The sequence below is a fragment of the Solanum pennellii genome, chromosome 12 (genome assembly GCF_001406875.1).
Source record: "Solanum pennellii chromosome 12, SPENNV200".
Lineage (NCBI taxonomy): Eukaryota > Viridiplantae > Streptophyta > Magnoliopsida > Solanales > Solanaceae > Solanum > Solanum pennellii.
The window spans coordinates 54585918-54612677 of record NC_028648.1 but is presented as its reverse complement, the minus strand read 5'-3'; the positions used below and the strand labels follow the sequence as shown (position 1 = coordinate 54612677).

The 26760-nt window shown below is 30.7% G+C and overlaps 3 protein-coding genes across 3 annotated transcripts; 2 read left to right on the top strand and 1 right to left on the bottom strand.

Annotated features, from left to right (window-relative positions):
* Positions 1 to 1593: 1593 nt before the first annotated feature.
* LOC107006662 (nudix hydrolase 18, mitochondrial-like) lies at positions 1594 to 3978 on the top strand. The gene is made up of 5 exons (XM_015205179.2): positions 1594 to 1837; positions 1935 to 2064; positions 2133 to 2222; positions 2916 to 3044; positions 3278 to 3978. The coding sequence occupies exons 1-5, from the start codon at positions 1752 to 1754 to the stop codon at positions 3419 to 3421; spliced, it is 579 nt and encodes a 192-aa protein (XP_015060665.1). The 5' UTR covers positions 1594 to 1751; the 3' UTR covers positions 3422 to 3978.
* A 12206-nt stretch (positions 3979 to 16184) lies between these two features.
* Positions 16185 to 19309, bottom strand: LOC114075317. The gene is made up of 2 exons (XM_027913797.1): positions 17227 to 19309; positions 16185 to 17147 (listed from the first exon to the last, which is right to left on the bottom strand). The coding sequence occupies exons 1-2, from the start codon at positions 19033 to 19035 to the stop codon at positions 16185 to 16187; spliced, it is 2772 nt and encodes a 923-aa protein (XP_027769598.1). The 5' UTR covers positions 19036 to 19309.
* Positions 19310 to 21285: 1976 nt separating this feature from the next.
* Positions 21286 to 23382, top strand: LOC107006676 (glucan endo-1,3-beta-glucosidase 12-like). The gene is made up of 2 exons (XM_015205193.2): positions 21286 to 22706; positions 23224 to 23382. Exons 1-2 carry the CDS (start codon positions 21368 to 21370, stop codon positions 23253 to 23255), a joined length of 1371 nt encoding a protein of 456 aa, XP_015060679.1. The 5' UTR covers positions 21286 to 21367; the 3' UTR covers positions 23256 to 23382.
* The last annotated feature ends 3378 nt before the right edge of the window (positions 23383 to 26760 follow it).

Genomic DNA, 26760 nt, shown 5'->3' with positions numbered 1-26760 from the left:
TAAGCCCGAAAGTCACGGGGCTCTCTTCTCTTTCAATGGCAGCACTAGTTTAAGTTCAATGTCAGCCGGATTTCTAAGCACTAGTCCATAATTTCATGGAATTCCCACAAAGATATCAAGAAGACATCAAACATTGTCTTTCTTAAAGAAATTTCAAAATGATGTAAACCCTTGCCTATTTATAAAGATCAAGATCTTGAAATTTCATAATCTAATGGAATATTTATAAAGATATCAATATATGAAAAGCCTCTTCTTTACAATCGATTAATACTTCAAGAAGATTCACAAAATCATCCTTACATGGAGATTAAATAAATCGCCAAGAGATTCATATAATTCTAATTTGAGAAATACGTTATTTACGATGCTCGAATCACGAAGAAATCTAATGAGGGAGACGAATCAAAGGATCAACAGTTCTGTACTCACAATCTTGATGAATAAAACTATGTTTCTTCAAATTCTATATCCAAAAGAACAAAAAATGACCAAATATACTCTTATACTATTAAAAATAATTTTAATATATCCCTTATTATACAATCAATCTAATTATATATTTTTTTTCGTTACACTTTCAATTCAAATATATATCTTTTAATGTCTCCGTCCAATAATAGTTGTGCATTATACTATTTTAAGATGTCCAATAATGTTTGTCAACTTTATGAAATGATTGAACAATTTTACACTTAGTTCCTAATTTACCATTATCATTAATTATAATTATTTTCCTATTACGTACATTTTTGAAGACATTATGCTTATTATATTCAGAGGGTGATATATTAAAATTACCTTATACTAATACTTTTGTAAGAAGTGTAAAAAATCAATAATTGACAAGTATTTTTGGACAGATGGGGTATTATATTTGATCATTCCTTTGTCTCTAATTACTTGTCTACTTTTGAATTGACACAAAATAATTATTGACAAAGAAAATTCACCATCTTATCCATATTAATTATGAAGTAAATGAATTAAAAACTTGAAATTTTAAAAAAAGTTCTATTTTTTTCAAAGTAATAAATTGAGAGTATAATAATAAAAAAAATGAACTACAGTTTCTTAATTGTCAAAAAGTATATACTCCCTCCACCCATTATCGTTTGTCCTGATTTCTATTTTTAGAGTCAAACTATAAGAACTTTGACTAACATTTTAAAATGTATTTTTTTTTATCATATTGATATACATAAAATTGCAATTTATAATATTTTTTATATAATTTTTGAATATTTAAATCTTTTGTTTAAAATATCGAATTAATGTAATCTAATTTAATTTTAAAAATTAATCAAATTGACTTTTGAAAAACATAACATAACAAATAAAAATAGATAGAGGGAGTATTAACCTTAATTTAACGAATGGAGACGGTCGATATGAAATGAGTCATCTCCAATTATTGAGCCACGCATAACGTGTCCACTATCCTAGGCATATTAATTCTCATATCGATTTGTTTTCTCATCTGCTACTAAACGAACGGACAAACATACATTGAAATTTACATATTATCCACACAATTAATTATATTATGAGAAAAAAAAATTAATTCTATCTCTCTCTCACACACACATATATATATATAAGTTTTTATCTTTGAAATTTATGATGTAACCCAATAAAATAGCTAAACATAGATTGTACGCGCAAAATTTTGTGTCTCGTGTAACGGCCTAATTTCAATCCTATATATATTTGTGTTTTCTCTTGCATACCCTTTTTGTTTCAGAAAAAATATGCAAATCAAGAAATCTTTCTCTATGAATTCACGCACAGGAAGAGACTTACAAAGATACAATCGTGGTTGTCGTCAAGTTGTTGGGTCTCTCTCTTCTTTAACTTTAATCTTTAATTTTAAATAAATTGTATTTAAAAATAATGGAGATTTAAAAAAATTTATGATAATTGTTGTTTGGCAGATGTATTCCATATAGAAGCATAAAAAGGGACCCATCATCATGTGTTCAACAGGGTAGTAGTACCCCTGTTGATGATTTGGAATTTTTATTGATTAGCTCACAGAAAAATCCAAGAATGATGTTCCCTAAGGTATTTCGAATTTTTACGATTTCATTTGATTTGATTGAATATGTATGATTGACCAATCGATAATGCAGGGTGGTTGGGAAATTGATGAATCATTGGAAGAAGCAGCTTCAAGAGAGACTTTTGAAGAAGCTGGTGTTGTTGGTGAAGTTCAAGTTCAGGTTCGTATTTAAATACTTCCTTTTTTGTTGTAAATATACAAGAGATAAATTCAGGATTTGAAAACTTTGACTACACTAAATATGAATGAGATTTGAACCCTAATTTTGTGGGTGGATCCTCTGCCTTGCCCCTATACTCAAGGGTGCACTGTTAATTATATATTATATACATTATTTTTTTTAAGTAAAGGGTGCACGTTTACCTCCACTTATCAAGGTGAGTCTGCCTCTCAGCATAATAAAGGATTATATCGTTTTATCAAGTTGAAGACACATGCAAAAGATAAAAAAAAGTATTATTTCCGTCTCATTTTATATGTCACATTTTGAATTTTAAGAATCAAACAAGTCTTTATTTGATCGTGAATTTTTCATAGATCTTATTGAATTATCAATCATTATGACTCACAGTACTTTTTACGTAATTTACAAATATATAAATTTTATTTTCAAAAAATTGAAGATTCCATGCGTAAATTTTCGATTAGACTTAAACTATTTGACTTTGAAAACATAAAAATTGTCATATAAATTGAAACAAAGCTAGGGAATACTCATTTCTGACCATTTTTAATTAGTGTTCATTATTGAGTGATCACTGGTAAGAAAATCCTCATTTGTTACTTAGGGATTGATGCATAATTATTATTAGAATTGTTTTCTTAAACATGCATTTTTGCTCATTGTTTTCAGGAATATTTAGGTACATGGAGTTTCAAAAGCAAAAGCCAAGGCACATTTCACGAGGGGCACATGTTTCCTCTGCGTGTAACTGAGGAACTAGACGATTGGCCTGAGAAAAGTGTCCGTCGACGTTTATGGGTATGTGTATACACTACATCAAAAATGATCTTGTAATGCTTAATAAAAGTAATTTAATTATCGTTAAATATATTTTTTTAGATACAATAACTAGTGACAATTACATTTCAGTACTATTTGTAAATTCTATAATGATGCTGATAAATGTTCATATTTATTGCTGCTAAAAGTTGTTTTCGTTGTAGAGTTCTCGAATTTGAAATGAAAATGTATTTGATTTTTCGATATTATAGGTGAAGTTTAGTGAAGCAAGAGAAGTATGTTGGCATCCATGGATGAAAGAAGCATTGGATGTGTTTGCTTCAAAGATGTCAAAGAGAAAAGAAGGAACACAAATGTATCATTTCAAGGAAAACACTGTAGTCTGCTGTAGTTAACCCAATAGTACTACTAGCAAGCATTCTTTAATCATCAAGATATGCCACATTCTCTTTCCCAAATGTCAAAAATTTCACAACCTTCTTCTTGCATTGCAAACATTGAGTTCAATGACGAAGTTTAGAATGATCACAACTCCAAAAGTCAAGCCAATTAGTACTACTCTATGTTCAACGAAGAGTCGAGAATGAACACCAAATCAAAGACAAGAACATACATTGTATGATTAGCAATGAAAGGAAGGAAAAGAACATGTTCCATATTACGAACCAAGAATGAGTCCTTGGATCCCGAAGAAATTTTTCGAATCTTAATTTACATGACAACTTGAAATGGAGGGAATTAGCATTATTGTGCAATCAAGTGTTTGGTTGCAAGTATTTAGCAGCAGAGAGAGAGGTGAAGAGAAGTCTAAGAAGTTTGTTTGATAGAGGTGAAAAGTTGAGAGAAATAGAGGACATATGGGAATTAAGAGAATTGTAGAATATATGTACAAAAAATTTTCCAACTTTCTATGTAATTATAATCCAAATTTATTCATTCATTTTTTTCACAACTTTTCTTCCTATTTCAATTTGATTAAATGTTATTGAACTAATTGTTTGAAATACCTTTATAGAGATAAGAATCACAAGTTGTTAGCACAAATTAATTTGTTGAATGTGAAATTATATATGGGAGTATTCTTAGTAAAAGACATGAATCCCATCACTCACACTAAAGCCACTATTCTTGGTATATGTTGTTATCATTATATCAGCAACTCTTTAACTAACGCAACTAATTAATGCAATCAATTACTTAACTTATAGATTTTAATGTTATTTTGGTTTGCTTTAGAATTGAAACGAGATATCAATAACATTTTATTTTAAAAATATATCAAAAAAAATTGTTATAAAATATAAGCTCAGAATATAATATAATAATAATAAAAGAAGACAAGAAATATAAGATAGAGGAGAATATTTTTCTTATTCAAGTGTATTTAAGTTTCACTTCAAAAGTCACCATATTAAGTATCATAATATATAGATACATTCTTATCCAAAAAAGTTCATGAAACCTAGTGAATAAGGATATTTTTTCATGTACTAACTTTATGGACTATCCACCCATTCAATGGATTTATAACACTCCCCCTTGGATATCCATAGATATTGTGCATCGTTAAAACCTTACTAGAAAAAACTCTGTGGGAAAAAATTCTAGTGAAGGAAAAAGAGTACACATATATTTTGACACGCATTATTTGTTGCCTCATTAAAAATATTTTCAGGAAAACTCAGTGGAACAAAACCTCGGTCAAGGAAAAAAGAGTGAAACACGTATTATACTCCCCCTGATTAAAACATCACTTAATTTCTTGTGATGATGTCTCCAATCTTGTACACCAACTTCTCAATTATTGATATTGACAGTGTCTTTGTGATCAAATCACATTCACGAAGATGTTGCATCATTGAACTCATCCTGATATATCATTTTCTGATTTGATGAATATGACAAGGCTTTGACCTTAGCTGAATTTGAATATCATTCTATTCGTCATAACCTCACTGTTGCAAGAAAATTGCTCATTCAACTTGTTCACATCAATAATCATCTCGTGGACACTTTCATTTGCAGTTGATTATCCGTACTTTGTGATTGGTATATTCATTTTCAAAAAAAAAACACAAATTTTCTGAATATGGTGTGTCATTTATCTCAACCAGACAACTCTCAACTTGTTTCATGGAGGACTTTTATTTCTACGTGGTTTGAGAAAGTGATCACCAACATTTGCTTCATTATTTGACAAGATATCATTGTGCCTCCACATGCAAGCAACTAACGTGTTTGAGATTGACCTTTATGCGGATCAGATAAATATTTCGCGTTTCCGTAACCAATCAGCTTTGACTTGAATTCCTTGGACTAGAATAAACCCATGTCTATAGTCCTTCAAAGATATTCAAATATGTGTTTAGCACCATTTCAATGTTAGGGACTGAATCTTGCCAGTAAATTTGAAAAAAAGATATCTGATAGAGTATTCTAGCAAAATGCATTAGTGCCCTGATTGCACGAACATATGGAGTTTCATCTCCAAGAAACTCTTCATCCTTCTTTTTAAGATCAAAGTGAATCTTTATTTATATCAATTGATCTCATAATAATTGGGTACTCAATGAATGTGAATAATCCATTTAAAATCGCATCAACACTTTTTTGTGTATGTGCACTAATAGACAAATATTTCATTTGTCAAATTATCAATCTGTAGGTCAAGACAAAATTCTGTCTTACCAAGACCTTTTGATAAAAATACAAGGACAATTAGGGTCATTCTTTTATACGCTTTTCTTCCTTGACTATTTCAATCCATATAAGAATTTTGAAGCTTTATTGAAAAAGTTTCCTTCAAACTTTTATATGTTTCAGGCAGCTCGATTGCTTCAAGGATTTTCACATAACCTTCATTGTCTATCTAAACATGAAAATTATTCATTATATGCATTCACGTTTTTCATATATTGCCAGATCAAAAAAAACCTTATTGCATCCACCATAAGAAAAAAAAATATCTCCAATAATGTCAGTATTTTTGCGATAAATCTTTATGCCTCAACGCACAAGCCGTAGTTGGTATCTTACGATTATACTATCGCATAATAATTTATTTGTACCGCACTGACATTATACCTTGATTTATGGGCTATCAGTCCAAAACGTCATTTTCTTAAGTGAAAGAAAGTATACTTGAGTTATGCATTTTACTTGGCCAGCCATTTAATAGTCCACACTGTATGATAGATTTGATTTAAGATCCTCGTCACAATTTTTATCATTAAGCGCTACCTCATATCAAAGATACCGTCGATGCTTATTTGATATCAATTCCAATATGACATAACTTATCGAGATCTCATCATTTTTCAGGTATCTGAACCTTTTCTGAGGTTTTATGAAGCGTTATGTCAATGTGCTCTTTTATAGCACTTGACTCATTATCATGACCATATTGATCATTTGATCTTCCTTTTTCAAGAAATTCTATATTTGGAATTGATTGGTCTATTACGCTTTCGGCGTATCATAGACTCTGTCTTTCAAGGATTTCACATTGAAGCATTTGCAACTGAATTACATCATAGGGTCAGTACATTCATCTAGCAATTGATTGCAACATTATGCAAATGAATTATCTCTTAAACTTTTAGTTCACATATTTATTTAATGAGGATCTAGATAATTAATAATTAACGTCATAGAAAATTTTAGCTGTCAATCATCTCTCCCCTAACTTAGAAAATCTAACATTCATCCCAACCTTATTTAAAAATTCATCTTTGTGCGTGGTGCAATCACACATTCAACATTTTAGATAAAAAATTATTTGGTTCCTGACCCTGAACCAATTTTAATGCGGAAACCTTGTTGGCTTAATGCATACATGTGTTGCTGCATGTTAAATAAAATTACCTCATACCAAATTTTATTTGGGATTTTGTTCTCATAACCATGATTTAGCTATAATTGGAGGCATATAATTTCTACTAAATCAACCAGCATTATCAATATAATTTCATAATTTGGAACTGTGCTCTTAATTCAACAATTCGAGCAAACAACCTTACAAACCCCAATTTGTAAGTTGACATCAAAGCACATGTGATCATTGCATAGATGCATCTATCGTGTAGTTACAAATGATTCACATGGCAGGTGAATGAGCTCATATTCACATTTTTATATGTTCCAAAAACTTTAGGGGATTACAATCCCACCATAATTGGTACAATTAAAACAAGCACCACAAGAGAATTCATGAAGAATCTTTTATTTCTTCATCATATAAGCCACATAATTTCTCAATTATGATGGTCAACTGGTCATGCAAACTGATATTTATTTCAGTACACGTATAATTTGCTTTTACATGTGATTTCATCAGCATGTTTATGTTTGTGTGCAAGAAACAAGACGAAACAATGGGTAACCTTTTACATAAATATTTATAACCCATTTCGGTTGTAGTGATTTATAGTCTCAATATTTCTTTTCAATTCATCCAAAATCTAAAAATTTATTTTGAGACTTACTACAACCCCATTATTATTCCTCTGATAATAACACAACTCGTTAGACCTTGCTATTAATTTTTTGTACTATCACATATTGCATGACACCCTATGGTGAGCATCTCTTTCAAGGAGGAAATTTTATTATTATTGTCATGGTCAAAATCATTATGAGCGAAACATGTTTCTTGCTTTACTTTTGTTGTATCATAGGTATACAACCAATGATAAATTTGTATTGCCACACAATAATGACCACAACCCTTATAGGCAAGAACTATTTCTTTCTTTTGCCCTTTCGATCGTTTACAATAAACATATCATAGTGGCATATAAACTTACAATACCATTAACCATTTCTACCAAATAAAATTTATTTCATCTCAAACCTTCCGTAGAGGTGAGTTTTGACATATATCATTTTTCTCAAACCTCTCATAGAGGTGAGTTGTGGTATATATCCAATCCATAATGATTTTATCACATCTTGACTCATTCTCTTATAGAATAATCAAGCATTCACGATACTCATCACAAGTCACATTCTCTTTAAGAAATGGACTAGTCATTTATATGTGTATCATAAATTTGCATTATAAGCACATTGTCATGCTTTTGAAAATTTATCATTTTTGCATGACACACCTTACTATCATTTTTGAAAATTCAAGTGTACCACCACTTTATATTTCTTTCTTTTGATGGTAGTTTCATAAACTTATCAAATTATTAGGTCGACAACAACCATAGGATCAATAACCTTTCATACCATGCATTTTGATGATATAACTATTTTTCATAGTTTAAGGATTACTTGAAGAACTCATATTATTCTTCCCTTTATAATTACCACAATGATGACTATTATAATTATGTCCCTTCACGCCCTTATTCATATCGTTAATCATTCGTCATCTTTCAGACTAATTCTTTACTGCTACCACATTCACACGATAGAATGGAGCAAATCAATATGCGGATTTCAAAGTTATCATATGTTACTACCACATTCTTTTCAAGGAATGGAACAAATTCAATATGATGTATTTCAAGACTTTTCATCAAAATATATTCTTTTTTCCTTAGTCATCATTGTCATCATTATGGTGCATTAGAATTAAAATTCAACGTCTTATCCATATAAAGTCATCTTAGATCATAAATTTATGAGATTGGACCCAATACCTTATCATCATGATGCATCAAAACTCAAATTGATGTCTTACCCCTTTGGTGCGTAGAACTTGAATATATCGTCTTATCATCAAATATTTTTCATTATGTGCATCCGACTTTCACCAGATATCTTACCCTTTTGGTGTGATGGAACTTGAATTCATCGTCTTACCCTTCCATCAATGTCATCTAAGTCAATACCAATATAACTCAACCATGAGCCTTTAAATGAAATCAAGAATTGTAGAAGCAAATTTAGTCAAAAATAACATTGAGAGTTTTCTCACGTCTAGTAATTATAAATATTAATAAGTTCCTCATAATTAATTATAAAATCAACATGAAAATTTACTTCTCTATCCTTCAATTCTTTTCTGAAATGAAGAACTGTTAGTATAATCATAAACCAATATAAAATTTATTAAAGTAAGACAAACCAATATGTTCTACCTTTTCATATACCACATATATATTAAAATAAATTATTAGTATAAGAGGAGTTTTTGAAAATATAAATGTGTAACAAGAAAAAATAAATAAAACGTGTTCCTGTTTACAAGTGTTTCAACTATAACACTTTGCAAAGTGTTACAACTTTTAGAGCAAATTCGTGCTGATAACATGTTATAAAATATAAGCTTAGAATATAATATAATAATAAGAAGAAGGCAAGAAATATAAGATATAAGAGAGAATTTTTATTACTCAAGTGTATCTAAGTCTCATGTGTATATCATACAATAGTGAATGAACAACCTTATTTATAGGTTGAGAAATCACTCCAAACGTCACCATATTAAGTATCATAATAAATAGATACATTCTTATCCAAAAAGACATGAAACCTAGTGAATATGGATAGTTGTTCATGCACTAACTTTATGGACTATCCACTCATTCAATGGATTTATAACAAATTTGATGAATTTTATTTATTCCATTGACTTTATTTTTATTTTCTTTATTGGGAATTGTATTGAAGTATCAAAGTTAGTTTATTATTGTGGTGTATCAATTATGTCAACGTTCAAGTTCTAGTATGACATTCCATTCATGATGTCATGATACCTTTTTCGATATATGATGTATCATGAATACATTTTCGATAAATAACAGCATGATATATACCTTTCTTATAGATGATGTATCATAATATATTTTCGATACACTACATAATGATGCATTTTCGATACATGATGTATCATGATACCTAGAGTTGTCAATATAGGCTAGCCCACCCATCCGGGCTAACGCATACAAGCTTTGATATTTTACGGGTCAGGCCGGGCTAGCCCATTTTTGGAGTGGTCCATAAAACGATCGGCCCAACCCACAAGTATGTGGGCCACAGGCTTGCCGAGCCAGCCCATTTTTTTAATAATTATATTATTTATAATTATTAAATTAAATTACTCCCTCCGTTCCATTTTATGTGGCAGTATTTGACCGGAAACAGAGTTTAAGAAATAATGAAGACTTTGAGATTTTCACCAAATTACCTTAAAAAAGTAACTTGCTTTTCTTTTTCCTCATAAATGTACTAGAGTACTATCTTTAAAATTAAGTGGGACAAACAAGGGTAAAAGAGGAATTACCTTTAAATACTTACCATATAAGGAAATGTGACATTTTTTTTAAACTGACCAAAAAATAAACGGTGTCATACAAAGTGGGACGGAGGGAGTATAAATTATAATTTAAAAATATTATCATAAATGTTGACCAAACAATATTACATGATGATATTGTTAGTACGTGTTAATCAAATCTACAAATAAAATTATCTTTATAATATTTATTAAGTTTTTTTTTCAAGTAAAAGTATAAATATCTAAATAAAAAATTAACCTAATTGTTTTGAGTTTGGACTCTTTAATTTTTAATTTTAATTTTAATATTATATTATTTTTTTAATTAATTTTAATTGACCCACGAAATAGCCCTACCGATATTTCTCAAGCCCCACAAATCAGCAGGCGTATTCAGGTCGGGCTGAAAAATCCTTTTCTTGACGGCTTTATTAATACCTTCATGTCAGATATATTATCATGATATTTTTTCGATATACAATGTATCATTAATGTTTCTTGTACACACCATACTCATTATCATGATACTTTGGGAATATGAAGTTATGTATCCGAAGGTTGGGGTTTTGGGAGAACAAAAGTAATTTTAGTGATATTTTAAAATGACGGGGAATAATAGAAAATATGGTAAATAAAAGTGTGTAAATAGATAATTTTTCCTTTAAAATAGTGAGATTTGTGTAAGTTATCCATTTTTCATAATAAATAAAAATAGTAATACAACATTATAAAAGCCAGGACCAACAGACAGAGGCGTATCCAAGATTTCGAGATGATGAGTGTATTATTACAAAAAGGTTGATCTATGATATAAATTTGATCGATTCAACATTTAGGTTCTTATTATTGAAAACCGTTAAAATTATAATATTATAGGTCCTAAATTAATTAGAATGTCAAAAGGGTTATCAATAACCATTTAGAGGGATGTTATCTAAAATTTAGAAAGAAAAATAAAATAAAATAAATATAAAATTCAAATTTCTAACTCACACTCATGTAGAGAGATGCAACCAATCATCATTGCATTATATGATACTCCAACTGTTTGTTCACATATTTCAATATTTTTTTAAGAATATAACACTACTATGTATGATCTCGGGAGGGGAGTATGGCTTCACGTGACCCCTCCTTGGATACACCTCTGCCAACCGACTATGACCCAAAAATAAAATAAACGACGATCAAAAACACATCCATCGTCGGTATCATTTGCAATGTTTATGATATTCACGATAAATTATCGCTTATTAATGTTTCTGCATTTGTTATCTTCGTCAAAAGTTGAAACCTAAAACTAATTTTGTCTAAAAATGGTCATAATCAACTATGTCATGGGCGTACCCACCCTACGTTGTGGGTAGGGATGTATATGGTCGGGTTGGTTCGGGTTTTTTAAATATCAAACCAAACCATTTGTGTCAGATTTTTAAATCTATAAATCAAACCAAACCAATAAAACTCGGGTTTTTCAACCTTGGGTTTTTTCATGTTTCTCCGGTAAAGTATTCATACAAACATATAATTTACTTGTAATTCAAATATATCTTCAGACCTATCAAAATACAATTATTTAAGGTATTTCTTAAGAATATAACACAAACAATGATATGATTAATGACACTAAAATATTCAATATATAATAATAATAGTAATAATAATAATAATAATAATAATAATAATAATAATAATAATAATAATAATAATAATAATAATAATCATAATATTGAGTAAAGAAAACATTGCAAATTAACAAGTCATAATCAAAATGATCATAATTTAAAAGTACTAAGTCATGCTAAAATATGTTTAATAAGTATAAGTTACATGACTAAATATTAAAGGAAATTAAAATTAGATTATGTATTTCAATTGTCTAAATCAATGTAAAACCAAAGAACAAATATTCAATATTATTGTCATTCTTACTGTTAAATTGATTTCCTCTTTTGCATTAGTATTAATTTGATTTTGATTTAAGTTTAATTATAATTACCAACACCTTGGACTATAATCTCTATGGAACCATCCAAAATTCAAAGTTTCAAACTTAATATATTAAAACATAAAATCTATGAAAAATATAAGAAATATTTAAAAATTATATCAAAGTAAATATTTATATGTGTAAAATAAAATTTTAAAATTATATATATAATGTCGGGTTGGCTTGGTTGATTATTTTTAGTTAAAACCAAATCAATCCAAATATAGTCGAATTTTTTTCAACACCAAACCAACCACTAATTGGGTTTTTTTTTTTTGGATTGACTCGATTTGTGGTTTGATTCGATTTTGTACACCCCTAATTATGGGGTGTCGACTAATAGTTTCTTGAATTATGTTTTAAATAGTTTTATTAATATAATGTTATTATATCAATTATTTATTATTTTTAAAATATTGACACCGCTTATTAAAAGTTTTTGAGTCGATAGAATTTTGCCTGATTTTCTTATTATATGTGAATTGTACTTTTTTTAAAAAAAAAACAAGTCAAAGTATTATCATAATTACTTTCATTTTTCTAAGAGAAAAATATAATATGTTTCATATTTGGTTGTTTTTTTAAAAGGGAAAATTTGGAAAACTATAAATCCTTATTCTGATAGTATTATATAATATAATAGAATGTACAGTGTAATAATTTAAAGAAATTTAATTTGTTTATGAGAATTTTTCTTTATAGTTTTTATGTTTTAATTAGTTTTTCTTTAAAAATATATATAGGTCAATTGGTCATATCATATATATAATAATAATATACATTTATGTATAATTTACTTTATAGTCATATGATTTGCAATTATAAATTTATGCATGACACCATTGTTACTTTCGAACCCAACAAAATTCACCTCACACTTTTGATAATTTAAACGGAAAAGTGTAAAAGATACTCTTAAACTATCCAAAATTACTTATATATATCGTTAAACTATATGTCGGCTCAAAACTATCATTTTCGTCATACGATTGGTTCAAAAATACAGTTCTTATCAAAGAAAATTAGTAAATGTCACGTGGATGCCAGAATGCACGCTAATGCTAATTACTTTTTTTTCCACTTGCACATAGACTAAATTCTTAAATACTAATTACTCTTTTTTCCCTCATTTCATTATTTTCCATAAATAATTTCACCTCTTTTGCCTCATTGAAGTATGGTATTGAACAAGTAAAATTTATCACCGCTAACCAAAAGGCATTCAGCAGTGGAACACCAACAATAGTAACTTGATAAACCATTTTGCAAAATGAGGATCATTAACAATGGAAGCAAATATTTGAACTTCATACAAAACATGTTGAGCACAAAACACACCACTCCAAATACAAAACCCCCCACTAGCTTCTTGTTTGTTAAAAATCAGCAGAGTTGGTCAATAGCCCTATATAAACTAAGTAAAGAACTAATGAAGAAATGCATTACCAAACATTAAGTAAAAATTGGTAATAAACATCACAAAATCTGGACAAAAACAAAACTTCAATGAGGGAAAAGGAGTGAAATTATTTCTTGAAAATAATGAAATGAGAGAAAAAAAGAGTATTTGAGATTTAGTTTATGTGGCAGTGGAAAAGAAAAATTAGTATTGACATGCAATGTGACATCTTTATTACATTTAACAACTTTCGTTAATAAAAAGATATTTTTGATGCAATAGTTTGACGAAAAAGGTAATGTTGAGCCAAAATATAGTTTAAGGGTAAATATGAGTTATTTCGAATAACTTAAAGTACTTTTGACGATTTTCCGTAATTTAAATAATTCTTTACGAGCACTAATATTTAAACATCTCATTCTGTTTATTAACGGAATGGTACTACGGTACATCCTGGCTATCCTGGCCCGGTAGAGGCTCGATACCAGCTAATTTGAGGTGATGCCCCGCCAATCTTAGAGCCGAGGAGCTTGGCCGGGAAATGCCTTGTAAATAATGTAAGAATTACTCCCTTCGTTTCAAAAAGAATGTCCTTATTTTCTTTTTAGTTTGTTTAAAAAAGAATGACCCCTTTCCTTTTTTGGCAATACTTTAACTTTAACTTTTTACGTGATATGTTTAAGACCATAAGATTAGAGGACATTTTGGTACATTTGGTCTAACTTTAATTTAGAAGCACAAGATTAAAAAGTCTTCTTTCTTTTCTTAAACTCCATTCCAAATCAAACTAGGTCATCCTTTTTGAAAGGCAAAAGTATTCATTACCACCTGAACTTGAAGCTTTTTATTCAATGTACACCTAAACTTTATTTTGTTTCAATTACCCCCTGAACTTGCTTATTCATCCTACACGTACACTTTTTCCGTCCACCTGGCATAGAAACTGAAATCAAACTCTACAAGGCGCGTGAGACAGCAATTTTTTGCCACATCATAAAGTTACAACGGTAATATACGTAAAAATCTATTTTTTCTTTAATATTTGGGTTATTTTAAGAATTTTTCTCTTTCTATTCTCTACCTATTTATTCTTCTTTATCCCTTCTCCCTTTTCAAATTTCAGATTTTTCTCACTTTTTTTGTTTTAATTGTTATTGCTAAATTCATGAACAATAACAGGAGACTTGTTTGTTTATGTGGGGCTCCAATTCTGAAAATTTCATGGACAAATGACAATCCCGGACGTAGATTTTTCGGTTGTAGACACTATGGGGTATGTATTGTTACTCCTTTTTTGCTTTTTATTTGACAAGTTCGTATTATGCAATTTCATTTTTTTAACAAATTCCCTTTATGAAATGCAGTCCTTATTTCGAAATTCTTGTAAGTTTTTCGATTGGTATGATCCTGAATTTCCGACCCAAGCGAATATTGTAATTTTGGGTTTGTTGAAGAAAACCAACAAACAAGAAGAACAGCTCAAGTGCAACTGGATATTGAAACTGATTTTGGGTATTAGTTTGATATGCAATGTGATATTGTTCTTTTATTTAGTGTGTCGTTGAATTTTTTTGTAATGCAATTGTTATTAAGGCAAAATCATTTGGTTCTAGGGTACTCATTTTGTGGATTAGTTTGGTTTGGTGTTCTATTAATGTATGTTTTTGCTGTTTTTGTTGATCAATACAATTACATGTAATGGGTACTATGATACCATGAAATAATAACATGAAGGCAACAAACATAACATAACTAGTGCTTTCTTGATCATAAAAAAGAAGCATCATAGTGTTTCATTGTTTCAACCAACAACCACAATAACTTAAGTTAACTAGCAAAACATAAAACAATCACTACTTTAAGGTTAGTTGAATAACCACACAAGCACCAAAACACTAAACAGTAACTACTTTAAGTTTGTTTGAACAACCACAGATTCATCAACACATAAAACACTATTTCAAGTTTGGTTGGACACCCACACAACCACACAACTAAGAAGTTTTCTTTGAGAGTGATTTTCCTTTGGCTTGTGACCTTGTTTGAATGCCATCAGCTTTTGATCTGGTTTGAATACGACGCATAACACTTTCGACTTGAAGTTCTCTTTGAGTCATGGCCTGTTTGCCTTTCCACTTCAGTCCCTTGGTAGGTTTAAAACCAATATCACCTGTCACATGTGCAGAACTCACCACACCAGTATTAACCCTCCTTCTGCTAGACAATCCTTGCTGCAATATCAACTACATAGTTATTCTGGGATTCACATTTAGAAGACATATATAATTTTGACGGTTTATAAGACACTTACATTAATACACGTATATCCAGTATCAGCAACAAATACGCCTTGTCCAACAACTTTAGGCCTCTTCTTGTAACCACTTCCTGCACCTCTTCTTGTACCAGTCTTACTGGTGCTTGTTCTTTCATAATGACCTCTACCCCTCTTTTTTCCAGTGGTGGACTAATATGATTGGAAAAAGAACACAACAAGACATTAAATTTAATAAGTAATCTGACATAATTTATAAAAGAAAATTAATATGAATGTATCTCTTGAGTGGGTGTTGGTGTAGACTTAGGTTTAGGATTTTTTGGACAATTTCTCTTGTTATGATTTGGTCCTTTGCAAAGTGAACATGTCATTACTGTCCCCATTCTTTGCAACTTTCCAGCTTTTCTCACTTCACCAATTTCTCTTCTTCTGTTCTTTGGTGGCCTACCAGACATTTGTCTTGCCTCAGGTGGTTCAACCATTGGGTTTCTACTTTCAGGCCACATTTCCATGTTTGGGACTGGTTGAATGAAATGAGAATATGTTTTCATATATGTGTCTTTTCTATACCAACTAGATATTGCTTGTGATGCATCCATGTTCAAGTGGTTCATTGCTGCTATACCATGTGCACATGGGATACCTTTTAATTCCCATGATCTGCAACTACATTTTTGTTGACCCAAGTTCACAGTATGCTTGTATACCCCTTCTAACACTTCAAATCCAACATCACCATTCCTTTCAATGTTGCACTGCATTGATCTTGTTACATTTGTATTGAATATCATCATTGCCATTGGAGATATTCCATCTGTCCATGTTTCAGCAAATGCTCTTGACTTACTCACTCTACTCATCACCTTAACTCTAATTTCTTCCAACATAGTTACAATGGTCTTGTTTCTAGGTCCCAAGATCCAAGAATTGAAACTCTCTGTCATGTTGTTATCTATACTATCACACTTTGAAAATGTTTGAATAAAAGCTTTACACCATGTCTCCTTGTTGTATTTGATAAGGAATTCAACAATACATATTCCCAGCTTGGACAGGGTATTTATATTGTACTTAAATTGTGCCTCAAATGTTGATCTAGCACAAGCCCAAAATTTATTTCTTCTCTCTGAGCCTCTGAAGTTTTGTGACCAATTTGCTAATATGTGTCTAGCACACATTCTGTTCTCACATTCTCGAAATAGTTCATCTACAGCAGCTATTAGTCCCTGTAGTTGCAAAGCAAAAAAAGCAAGTTAAATTTTAGTAATTACATGAAACATAAACAAAAGAAAGATATTCAATTACCTTTTGCATATCACTAATGATAGTTAGCTGGGAACCATTTCCTAGATTAAGATCATCTTTCAGAATGGTCATGAACCATTTCCATGTCAACTTGCTTTCAGTATCAATTACTGCCCATGCTATTGGATACATTTGGTTGTTTGCATCTTTAGCAACAGCTACCAAAAGTTGACCCCTACAAATTCCCTTTAGAAAACACCCATCTAGCCCTATACATCTTCTGCATCCTTGTTGAAAACCCTTTTTCATAGCATCAAAACAAATATAAAAAGAGTGAAATTGTTTCATCCCATTTCCTGATTCTGAATCTTTAAGCTTCACAACACAAGTGCTACCAGGATTTGTTTGGAGTAACATATCCTTGTAGTCTAGGATTCTGTTAAATTCTGCCACATGATCTCCCATAATTTCCTTTAAAATAATTTTTCTTGTTTTTAAACAAACTGCCTTGCCTACATGAACATTCAACTCTTTCCTCACCAATTCTTGTATCTCCCACCCTTTTATACTAGGTTGAGAAATAATCCTATCTTTCAGATACTTGCATAAGAACTTTGAATTACACAAAATATTATTGGTTGTCCTGGTACATTTGTGCCTTGGATTGTATGTCTTGATAGTAAAGTTCTCACTCCTTCCTTCCTTGCTTGCATACAACAGCCATGGACAACCACTTTTACACTTCACTCTCACTCTAGTACTCTCATTCACATACTTATCTAACTCAACTCCTTTTTTTATAGCATATTTTGTAACTGCCTCTCTAAATTGCTTTACACTTTCAAATATCAAACCACACTGCCATATTACAATATCACAAGAAGAATCATATACCACCCTATTACTCTTCTTTCTCCCCCTTAAACTCCCTCCTTCAAGTTCATCATCAGAAACAGGTTCTTCTTCATCACTTTGAAAACTATCACAGTCAGAACTGTCATAGTATGGCTCATCCTCTGTTAGCTTACCCTTGAAATTCTTTTTCCCTTTTTCAATATCCTCATACCCTTCATCAAATCCAACTTCACCTAAAAAACCTTTTGGTTTTTCCTTCTTCTTTCTCCTCCTACTTTCTCTAAGTTTTCTCACATCTTCCTTAACAATTCTCAACTCCTCATGCACATCACTACCATAGTCAATAGACTGGTCAGAACAGACAGAATCACTGTCTATGTCTTCCTCTGCATTTTCTTGGGTAATTGGCTCAACTTCTTGTTGAATAGAAGGTTCAGTTCCTTGTTGGATAGTTGGTTCAACTTCTTCTTCAGTATCAGTCCAATCTATTGAAGAATAATCATCATCACTTTCTTGTTGGCATTCTTGTTCGACCCTTGCAATCCCATCATTTTCAAGTCTTTCAGTAGCTGGAAAGGAAGAAGAGGAACCTAAACCTAGATCTGATTTTTTTGGTTGTGCAGTTAGAGATTCCCCATGTGAATTAAAAGACTCAACCACTTGACTTAAAGATTGACTAATTTGACCTTCACTGGGACCCACATCATCCAGAATAGTGTTATCACACACATAAATATCTATTGTGTCCCCATCATGCATAAATAATGCCATGCTACAAATGTCCATGTCATTTTTCAATTCCACCAAATCACCCCCTAGAGATGGAGCTGCATATGTTTTTCCTAACTTACTAATCCCAAAAGACTTAGCATAATCTGCAAGTTCAGGAATTGATAAATGATCTTCATCCACATTGTCTACATATTCAGTCCTACCCCCAACATATACTGGACCTACCTCACTCACCAACATACCCCCAAATTTGAACCTTAAATTGAGGTACTTATTAGTCATAGTGTCAACCTATAACCACAATAATAATCAGTATATTGTACAATGCAAGCAACAAAATCGAAACATATATAATAACACCAAAACATAAGCAACAATTGGTACTTAGTATAGTAGATGTATTACTCATCAACATACAATAGGCATCCCACACAATATACTTAAACAAATTATAAAATACCCCACCATTTAACAATACCAGAAACCCTAATACTTAGAACCTTAATTTTACCAAAAAGCCTAAATTTCATGCATGAATAAGGTAAAAAGCTTCATAATAATACATTCATTAAGTAAAAATTCTAGTTGAAAAGTATTAGACCCCTAATCGGAAACTTAATCGGAAACTATGGCGAAACGTTAAACGAAATAGGGCAAAATAGGCAAAATATATATGAAAAAGTAAAGAAAACAGACAACAATACATCAAGCCTACGCGAAATCGAGTGGATAATCACTTACTTGTAGACACAATTTCAGACAAGATCCAAAGAAAATCGACCAAACACTTCACGAACTGCAACTGGCACAAATCTACCGTTACTTTGTCGATTACACTTGCCAAATCTACTCGTTACTTTATCGATTACACTTTCGTGAGAGGTTTAGAGAAAATCAAAGAGAGGTTTAGGGAAGATCAAAGAGAGGTTTAGAGAAAATCGAGAAGCTTCTTTCAGAAGTTTAAACATTTGTGAATTTTGAAGGTCGGTATTATCTAGGTAACAAAATATTTATCTAGGTGGCAAATTATTTATCTAGGTGGTAAAATATTTATCTACGTGTCGTGCGCGTGTAGACACGATCATATTGAGTGGACGGAAAAGGTGTACGTGTAGGATGAATAAGCAAGTTCAGGGGGGTAATTGAAACAAAATAAAGTTTAGGTGTACATTGAATAAAAAGCTTCAAGTTCAGGGGGGTAATGAATACTTTTGCCTTTTTGAAATAGAGGAAATAATATTTAATTATTATTAATTATTTTTTACTTATAGCCAAGTTTACTTATAATCTAAGTAATATCATAAATAATATTGGGATAATGCACAAGTACCCCCGCAACCTATGCCCGAAATCTCAGAGATACACTTATACTATACTAAGGTCCTATTACCCCCCTGAATTTATTTTATTAATAATTTTCTGCCCTTTTTGGCCTACGTGACACTATCTTGTGGGCCCAACGCTGGTTGACTTTTTTTTTAAGCTAGTGCCATGTAGGCCGAAAAGGGGTAAAAAATTACTTATAAAATAAGTTCAGGGGTAATAGAAACTTAGTATAGTATAAGTGTATCTCTGGAATTTCGGGCATAGGTTGAGGGGGTACTTGTGCATTTTTTCAATAATATTTAATAACGAATAGATCTTATCCGTACATAGATTACTTGATGGACGTAACAGATTAAATCATAACCTCTATAAATTGATCATCCCTCCACCTATAAAAGTTATCACATATTCTCAACAATAATTATATTGCTGACGATTGTGATAACATAAATTAAAATAAGAAGATAGAAAATCGATTATCGTGTTTAAGATCTTGATATTATGTATTAAGGAGTATTTAATCTTACAAATAATAGATTCCGTCGTCACTTCAACTAGCTAGCTGGATGCAGAATGTGGCACGGGTTTCAAAGTAATCAGATCGCCTCGACTTTACGAAGCACCTTTTTTTGACATTTTTGTCTTTGCAGCTACACCATTTCAAATTCATCCGGATTTACCTCCTACGAGAATCATAATTGTGTTTTCAATACAACATGACCCACTACTTTTGACAAATTACACATATTTTGAAATAAAAGATGACCCACTACTTTGACTTAATTTCACTACGCCATATCACACGTATAGTAGAAATATTAATCATGTAATAGTTTTTTTAAGAAAAATATATATTGTAGTTTTTAGCTCGGTGTTTAATATTTATATTGAAGTGTTTTCTTTTAGAGTGAGTTGATTTTGAATGAAAGCAACTTCCATCGGGGATGAATATAGAGTTTGAATTGATTATACTTGAGTTCGTACGTTATAGGATTTCATCTTGAGAAAAAATATTTTTTATCAATTTTTTTTCATACTCAAGGCTCGAATTCGATACATCTAATTAAGGGAAGAACCACCAACAATCATGTAATTTTATTACTTTCTACATTTCAATTCATTTGTTTCTTTAACTAAAATATTTTTTAAAAAAATAATTTAAGATATTAGTTATTATAATTTTAAAATCATTATGTTTGAATTTATGTTACATAGGGGGTATAGAAGTAGAATATTTCCTCATACATAATTAAACTACATTCCACTCCCCATTAGGGCAACCTCTACCATGTCTCTCTTTTGTAGTCTTGTCTTATTCCTCTTCATTCTCCTCTCTCTTATTAACTACAATGTTCACGGTGTCGGAATAAACTATGGGACTATCGGAAACAATCTCCCTTCACCAAAAAAAGTAGCTCAACTACTTGAATCCACAATCTTCGATAAAGTTAAGATCTACGATACCAATCCTGAAATCCTTGAAGCTTTCTCCAACACGGGCATTGATCTCATTGTTGCTGTTGAAAATTCCCAAATCAAAAACTTAAGCGAAAATCAATCCAATGCAGATAAGTGGTTCGTTACGCGTATATTACCTTTTATTCCTTCCACTTCCATCGTCACCATTGCCGTTGGAAATGAATATTTAACCGATGATCAATTACTAGATCATAAAGCTCTGTTCCAAGCAATGCAAAATCTGCATTCAGTTTTACTATCACGCGGATTAAACCGCAAAATTAAAGTGTCTACGCCACATAGCATGGCTGTTCTTGCTTCTTCATTTCCACCATCGTCGTCTACATTTGCTACCACTCTCCTTCCTGTTATGACTTCTATTGTCGAGCTTTTATCTGATACAAATTCACCTTTCATGATTAATGCTTATCCATATTTTGCATACCGCGACAATCCCAGTATGGTTAATTTGGAATACGCGTTACTAGGTAACGCGTCTGGGGTACGTGACCCTAAAGGTTACGCGTATACTAACATGCTAGATGCACAAATTGATGCGATTAGGTCAGCAATCAATGCATTGGGATTTGGGAACCGGAATATTCAAATATTGGTATCAGAGTCAGGATGGCCATCGAGAGGAGATACATCTGCAACTAATGAAAATGCTAGAACTTATAATACGCGATTAATTCAACGTGCTCAGTTAAATAAAGGTACTCCGATGAGCCCTAAAGATCGGATCGATGTGTTTGTGTTTGCGTTATTCAACGAAAACAAGAAACAAGGAGGAGTTAGTGAGAGGAATTTTGGGATTTTCAACGGTGATGGAACGAAGGTTTATGATGTGGATTTGAGTTGCGAATTTTGTAGTAATGAGAAATTTGGAGGGAAAATAGAGTCGTCTTTGTTAAGTAGTCGTGGACCTTCAGTTTGGTGTGTGGCTAAGCCACATGCGGATGAGAAGGTAATACAGGCTGTGCTCGATTTCTGTTGTGGGCCCGGGGGCGTAGACTGTAGAGAAATACATGAAAATGGCGACTGTTTTCAACCTGATAAAGTTTACGCCCATGCATCCTACGCGATGAACGCGTATTATCAGATGCATGGGCGGAATTATTGGAACTGTGATTTCAAAGGAACTGGTCTTGTTACATTCAGTAATCCAAGTAAGTATATATATATATATATATATACACACACATTTGGCATTGTGTTTCTTAGTATATATATATATATGCACATTTAGTTGGAATAGTTAACTCACAATTGGTAGAGTTTAATATGTGTGCTGAGATAAGGGTGAAAACAAGTAAACGTTTAAACTTGTTTATAAAAACTGAACTAGTAGACACATACATATTACATGACATATTACACATAAGACATCATGTATGTTCCCGTGTAGGATATTAATTGTTAAATAGGACGTGTGTATTTATTTGTTTAACTTTATACAACTTTAAGTATATATTTCTGCACAATAAAAATATAAATATCAAATAAAGCCAACTTAAATAATATGTTTATGTATCATGCCTAAATAAATACCAGTATTGCTAGCTATTTTTATAGTGTGAAGAATTATAGAGAGCATTCGAAATTTATTAGTTTATCAATAAAATATTTTTCTAAACATTTTATTCTGATATATAAATAAAATGTTTTGCTTTTGTCTTTAATCAGGTTATGGAAAATGCTTCTATTCTCATCAGTGACATGGAATCAAAAAAAGGAAGGGGTGTGTGATGAAAGCCTTTAATTTGTTACTCTTGAACTATAGTATAACAATTTTATGTAATTCCCCTACCATCATGAATTAAAGTTTCTCTTTTTTGACTAGAATTTAAACCCCACCATAATATAATTTATAATTTCACTGCAGTAGTGAGGTTATTTTTTCCCATCAACAAACTACTAAAGTCATTTAATTTGCATCAATGACTTACACACCAACTCAAAAAGTTGGGGTCTTTAAAATGATTTAAATTTGATTATAATGTGCAATGCGCAATAAATATGAGAAAATCTATTTTGACAACAAAAGTTAGAATAAGCTCTCCCTAAAATTAGCATAAATTTGTATTATCGAATATGCTCCGTTAAAAAAATAATGTTATAATATAATTAATAATTATTAACAATAATAAATAACAATATATATAAGAGGAATACTTTAGCCAGGCCTTCTTTCACTTTAATTTGCTACAGTCTTACAAATGATATCGCATTCATTTTTTATTTTATTTAATAGATAAAGATATTTTGTATGGTTGGTGAACATGTTGTTTAATAGATAGCTAGAAGAGTTATCTAGTTATTTATTAGTAGATAGATATGGTAAATAAATGTTATGTGTATTTTTAAAAAATATAAACGTTTGCGTAATTTTTAAATTTCTAAAAACTCCCAAAAACTTTTTTTTTTTTTAGTATTTGAGAACTTGGAATTCTTGGCAAATACTTTTGCCAATTTATGTCACCAAACGTCATTTCCCAAGTTTTCCCTAAATAATTTTGAGGCCAAGCAGATCAAAATGATTTAAATATAATTATAATGTGTAACAGCAATAAATATGAGAAAATATCTGTTGACAACAAAAGTAGAATAAGCTCTCCCAAAAATTAGCATTTTCTAAAATTTGTGAAAAAATATGATGCATATATGAGTAGAGCAAAAAATAAATATTGCAAAAATTACCGTGATAAACATGTATACTTATTAGTAAGCGTTTAATCGTGTGATATCATATCACGATTATATTAAATATTAGTATACTACAATTTATATTCAAATAAAATTTTAACTTCGTCTCATGATTTCATATTATAATACCATATATATCATGACTTCATATCACATGACCAGACACCCTTAATTCACGCTAGTAATTAATTACTAACGTTGGAAAATTTGTTTCTGATTCAAAACTATAACTCCACTCATCCATGAATTTGACAAAAAAAGTTAATTGAAATATATTTAATATAACGGAATATAGTTGGGAGTAATAAAAAAAAATAAAGAAAAGGATAGGAAATCCAAAAACATTTTTCTAACTCGCAAGTTGTAAGTACAGATATATGTACGTTACCCGCTGAGTTATATTTAAATACCAGCAATGGAATTTTAAGAAAATTAATATTGTTAGGTTATAAAAAAAATATTGTTCAATAGTTATATATTTTGATTCAATTATGTAATAATCTTAATGATATTAATGAAAGAAATTTTTTGTAGAGTTTTAATTCAAACACAAGATGAGACGAGAAACAATAAACAAAATACTTAACGAAGTTCAGACGCAGATTCTTGTATAGACAAGAAAATATAAGTTGATTCCTCCTTGTTTGTTTTAATCTTAATGGACCGAGTTACTTAAAGTCCGTTATTGGTGGGATGTGATCGATTTCCATAGAATTGGTTTGGATATAATATGTAAATATGTCTTTTAACTTGACCTCGGTTCATATTTATGCCCTCTAATTTATAATTTACACGAATAAATACTTAAACGTGTGTAAAATTGAAAAAATAGATGTATGTGTCCTACGTGACATCTTACGTGTAAATTTCTTTTTACATGGTGTCCTATATATGTGTATTATGTCATGTAAGACTCATATATTTAAATTTAACTTTATACAAGTTAAAATGTCTATTTATATACAACAAAATTAAAAAACATGAATATAAAATGAAATTAAATTAAACAGCACATTTATATGTTATTTCATTGGTTTGGATCCACTCAGATTGCACACAAATTCTCTAGGACAACCCAATTATAAAAATAATACAATTTATAATGAATTATCACACTGATTCGTAATGCACCCCACCATTTTATCTTCAAATTGCTAAAAAGATAAAATATGAATTGACCAAGTGAAACTTCTATTTAAAAAATAACTAATTGTACTTCAAAAAGTGGCAAATGTAAGTAATGAAAATCCATATAATCATGATTAGTCTCACTTAGAACTAGAACACATTTGTCATTTCTATAACTTCCTTCGTTTGATATGAAATGTTCTTTCATCTCTCTCATTGCGTGGTATTTAGTTGCATATACTTCTCTTTCAAATTTGCTATTTATAACTACTGATAGTTTCTTTATTTCTTTAAGTATTAAATGTTAGAAGAAGAAGGAAGTTCACAATTGAAACATGTCAAAGAAGCAAGTTCAATACAGCTGATTGACGTGTCTGTAACAAGTGTTTATAAAGAAAAAAGTTGACGATTGGAACATGTCAAAGGAACAGGTCCAATGAAGCTGACTCACGAGTTTACAATACTGTTGAGAATTAGAGTCTCACTAGGATTAGACTACCTATATTAATTAGGATTATATTTCGTCTATAATTATATTATGATTAGGATTATAGTTAACTAGGATTTAGATTATTTACAATTTCATTATTATTATTATTATTATTATAGTAGTAATATGTATTGTAGTAGGACTCTAAGTATAGTTAACTTATGACTCTACAATTCTCTCTTATATAAGGAGCTTGTAATTAAACAATCAATACAATTCTTGATTTCTAGATATGAGATTTCTACCTGATATGAGCTTAAAAGCTTTCCGTCCTTTGAGTATTAATAAAAAAATCACACGGTGCAATGACCCCTTCTACTAAAACCATGTCAACCTCCTCACTTCACCAAATAACTATCACTTGCTCCATTAATTTAAGCCAACAAACTACCTCATAAAGAAGACACACATATCAAAATTGATTCATATCATAAAGAATGAACCAAGTAAAAGTAACTATCCACTGGACAGACTGCTGAAAAGTTGTAGCAGCTAAGAAAGATGCAAAAGATAGTGGCACTATTAATGATTGAAAGGACAAAAATGTGTTTCTAAGATGTTGGATCTCAAGCACCTTGACCGAAGAAAACATGTACCTAATTGTGGGTTGCTCAACTACTAAGGAGATGTGGGAATGCTTGAAAAAAATATATATTCAAGCAACAAAAGCAATTACTTTTGCTAGAGGTTTTAGGTAAGACAAAAATCTCACCCTCAATCAATTTGTTAATGCTCTCACAGGCTTTGATACAAGGAAAGAGAAAGAAGAGGTACCAAAACAAAACCATAACATGATATTCTCTTCTCAAAAAGGCAAGGGAAGAGGAAACAACATCAACATACCGAAACATTGACAAAACAAGTTTTTGTTGGATATTCTGAAACAACACATGGTGTTC

What these genes read in the sequence shown, in the direction of transcription:
- LOC107006662 (XM_015205179.2), top strand. Translation starts at nt 1,752, where the DNA reads ATGCAAATCAAGAAATCTTTCTCTATGAATTCACGCACAGGAAGAGAC. An exon ending in GGTTGTCGTCAAGTTGTTGG is followed by an intron (nt 1,838 to 1,934) that starts GTCTCTCTCTTC and finishes GTTGTTTGGCAG; the next exon opens with ATGTATTCCATATAGAAGCA. An exon ending in TTGGTGAAGTTCAAGTTCAG is followed by an intron (nt 2,223 to 2,915) that starts GTTCGTATTTAA and finishes CATTGTTTTCAG; the next exon opens with GAATATTTAGGTACATGGAG.
- LOC114075317 (XM_027913797.1), bottom strand. Translation starts at nt 19,035, where the DNA reads ATGACTAATAAGTACCTCAATTTAAGGTTCAAATTTGGGGGTATGTTG. An exon ending in TCATTAGTGATATGCAAAAG is followed by an intron (nt 17,148 to 17,226) that starts GTAATTGAATAT and finishes TTGCAACTACAG; the next exon opens with GGACTAATAGCTGCTGTAGA.
- LOC107006676 (XM_015205193.2), top strand. Translation starts at nt 21,368, where the DNA reads ATGTCTCTCTTTTGTAGTCTTGTCTTATTCCTCTTCATTCTCCTCTCT. An exon ending in TGTTACATTCAGTAATCCAA is followed by an intron (nt 22,707 to 23,223) that starts GTAAGTATATAT and finishes GTCTTTAATCAG; the next exon opens with GTTATGGAAAATGCTTCTAT.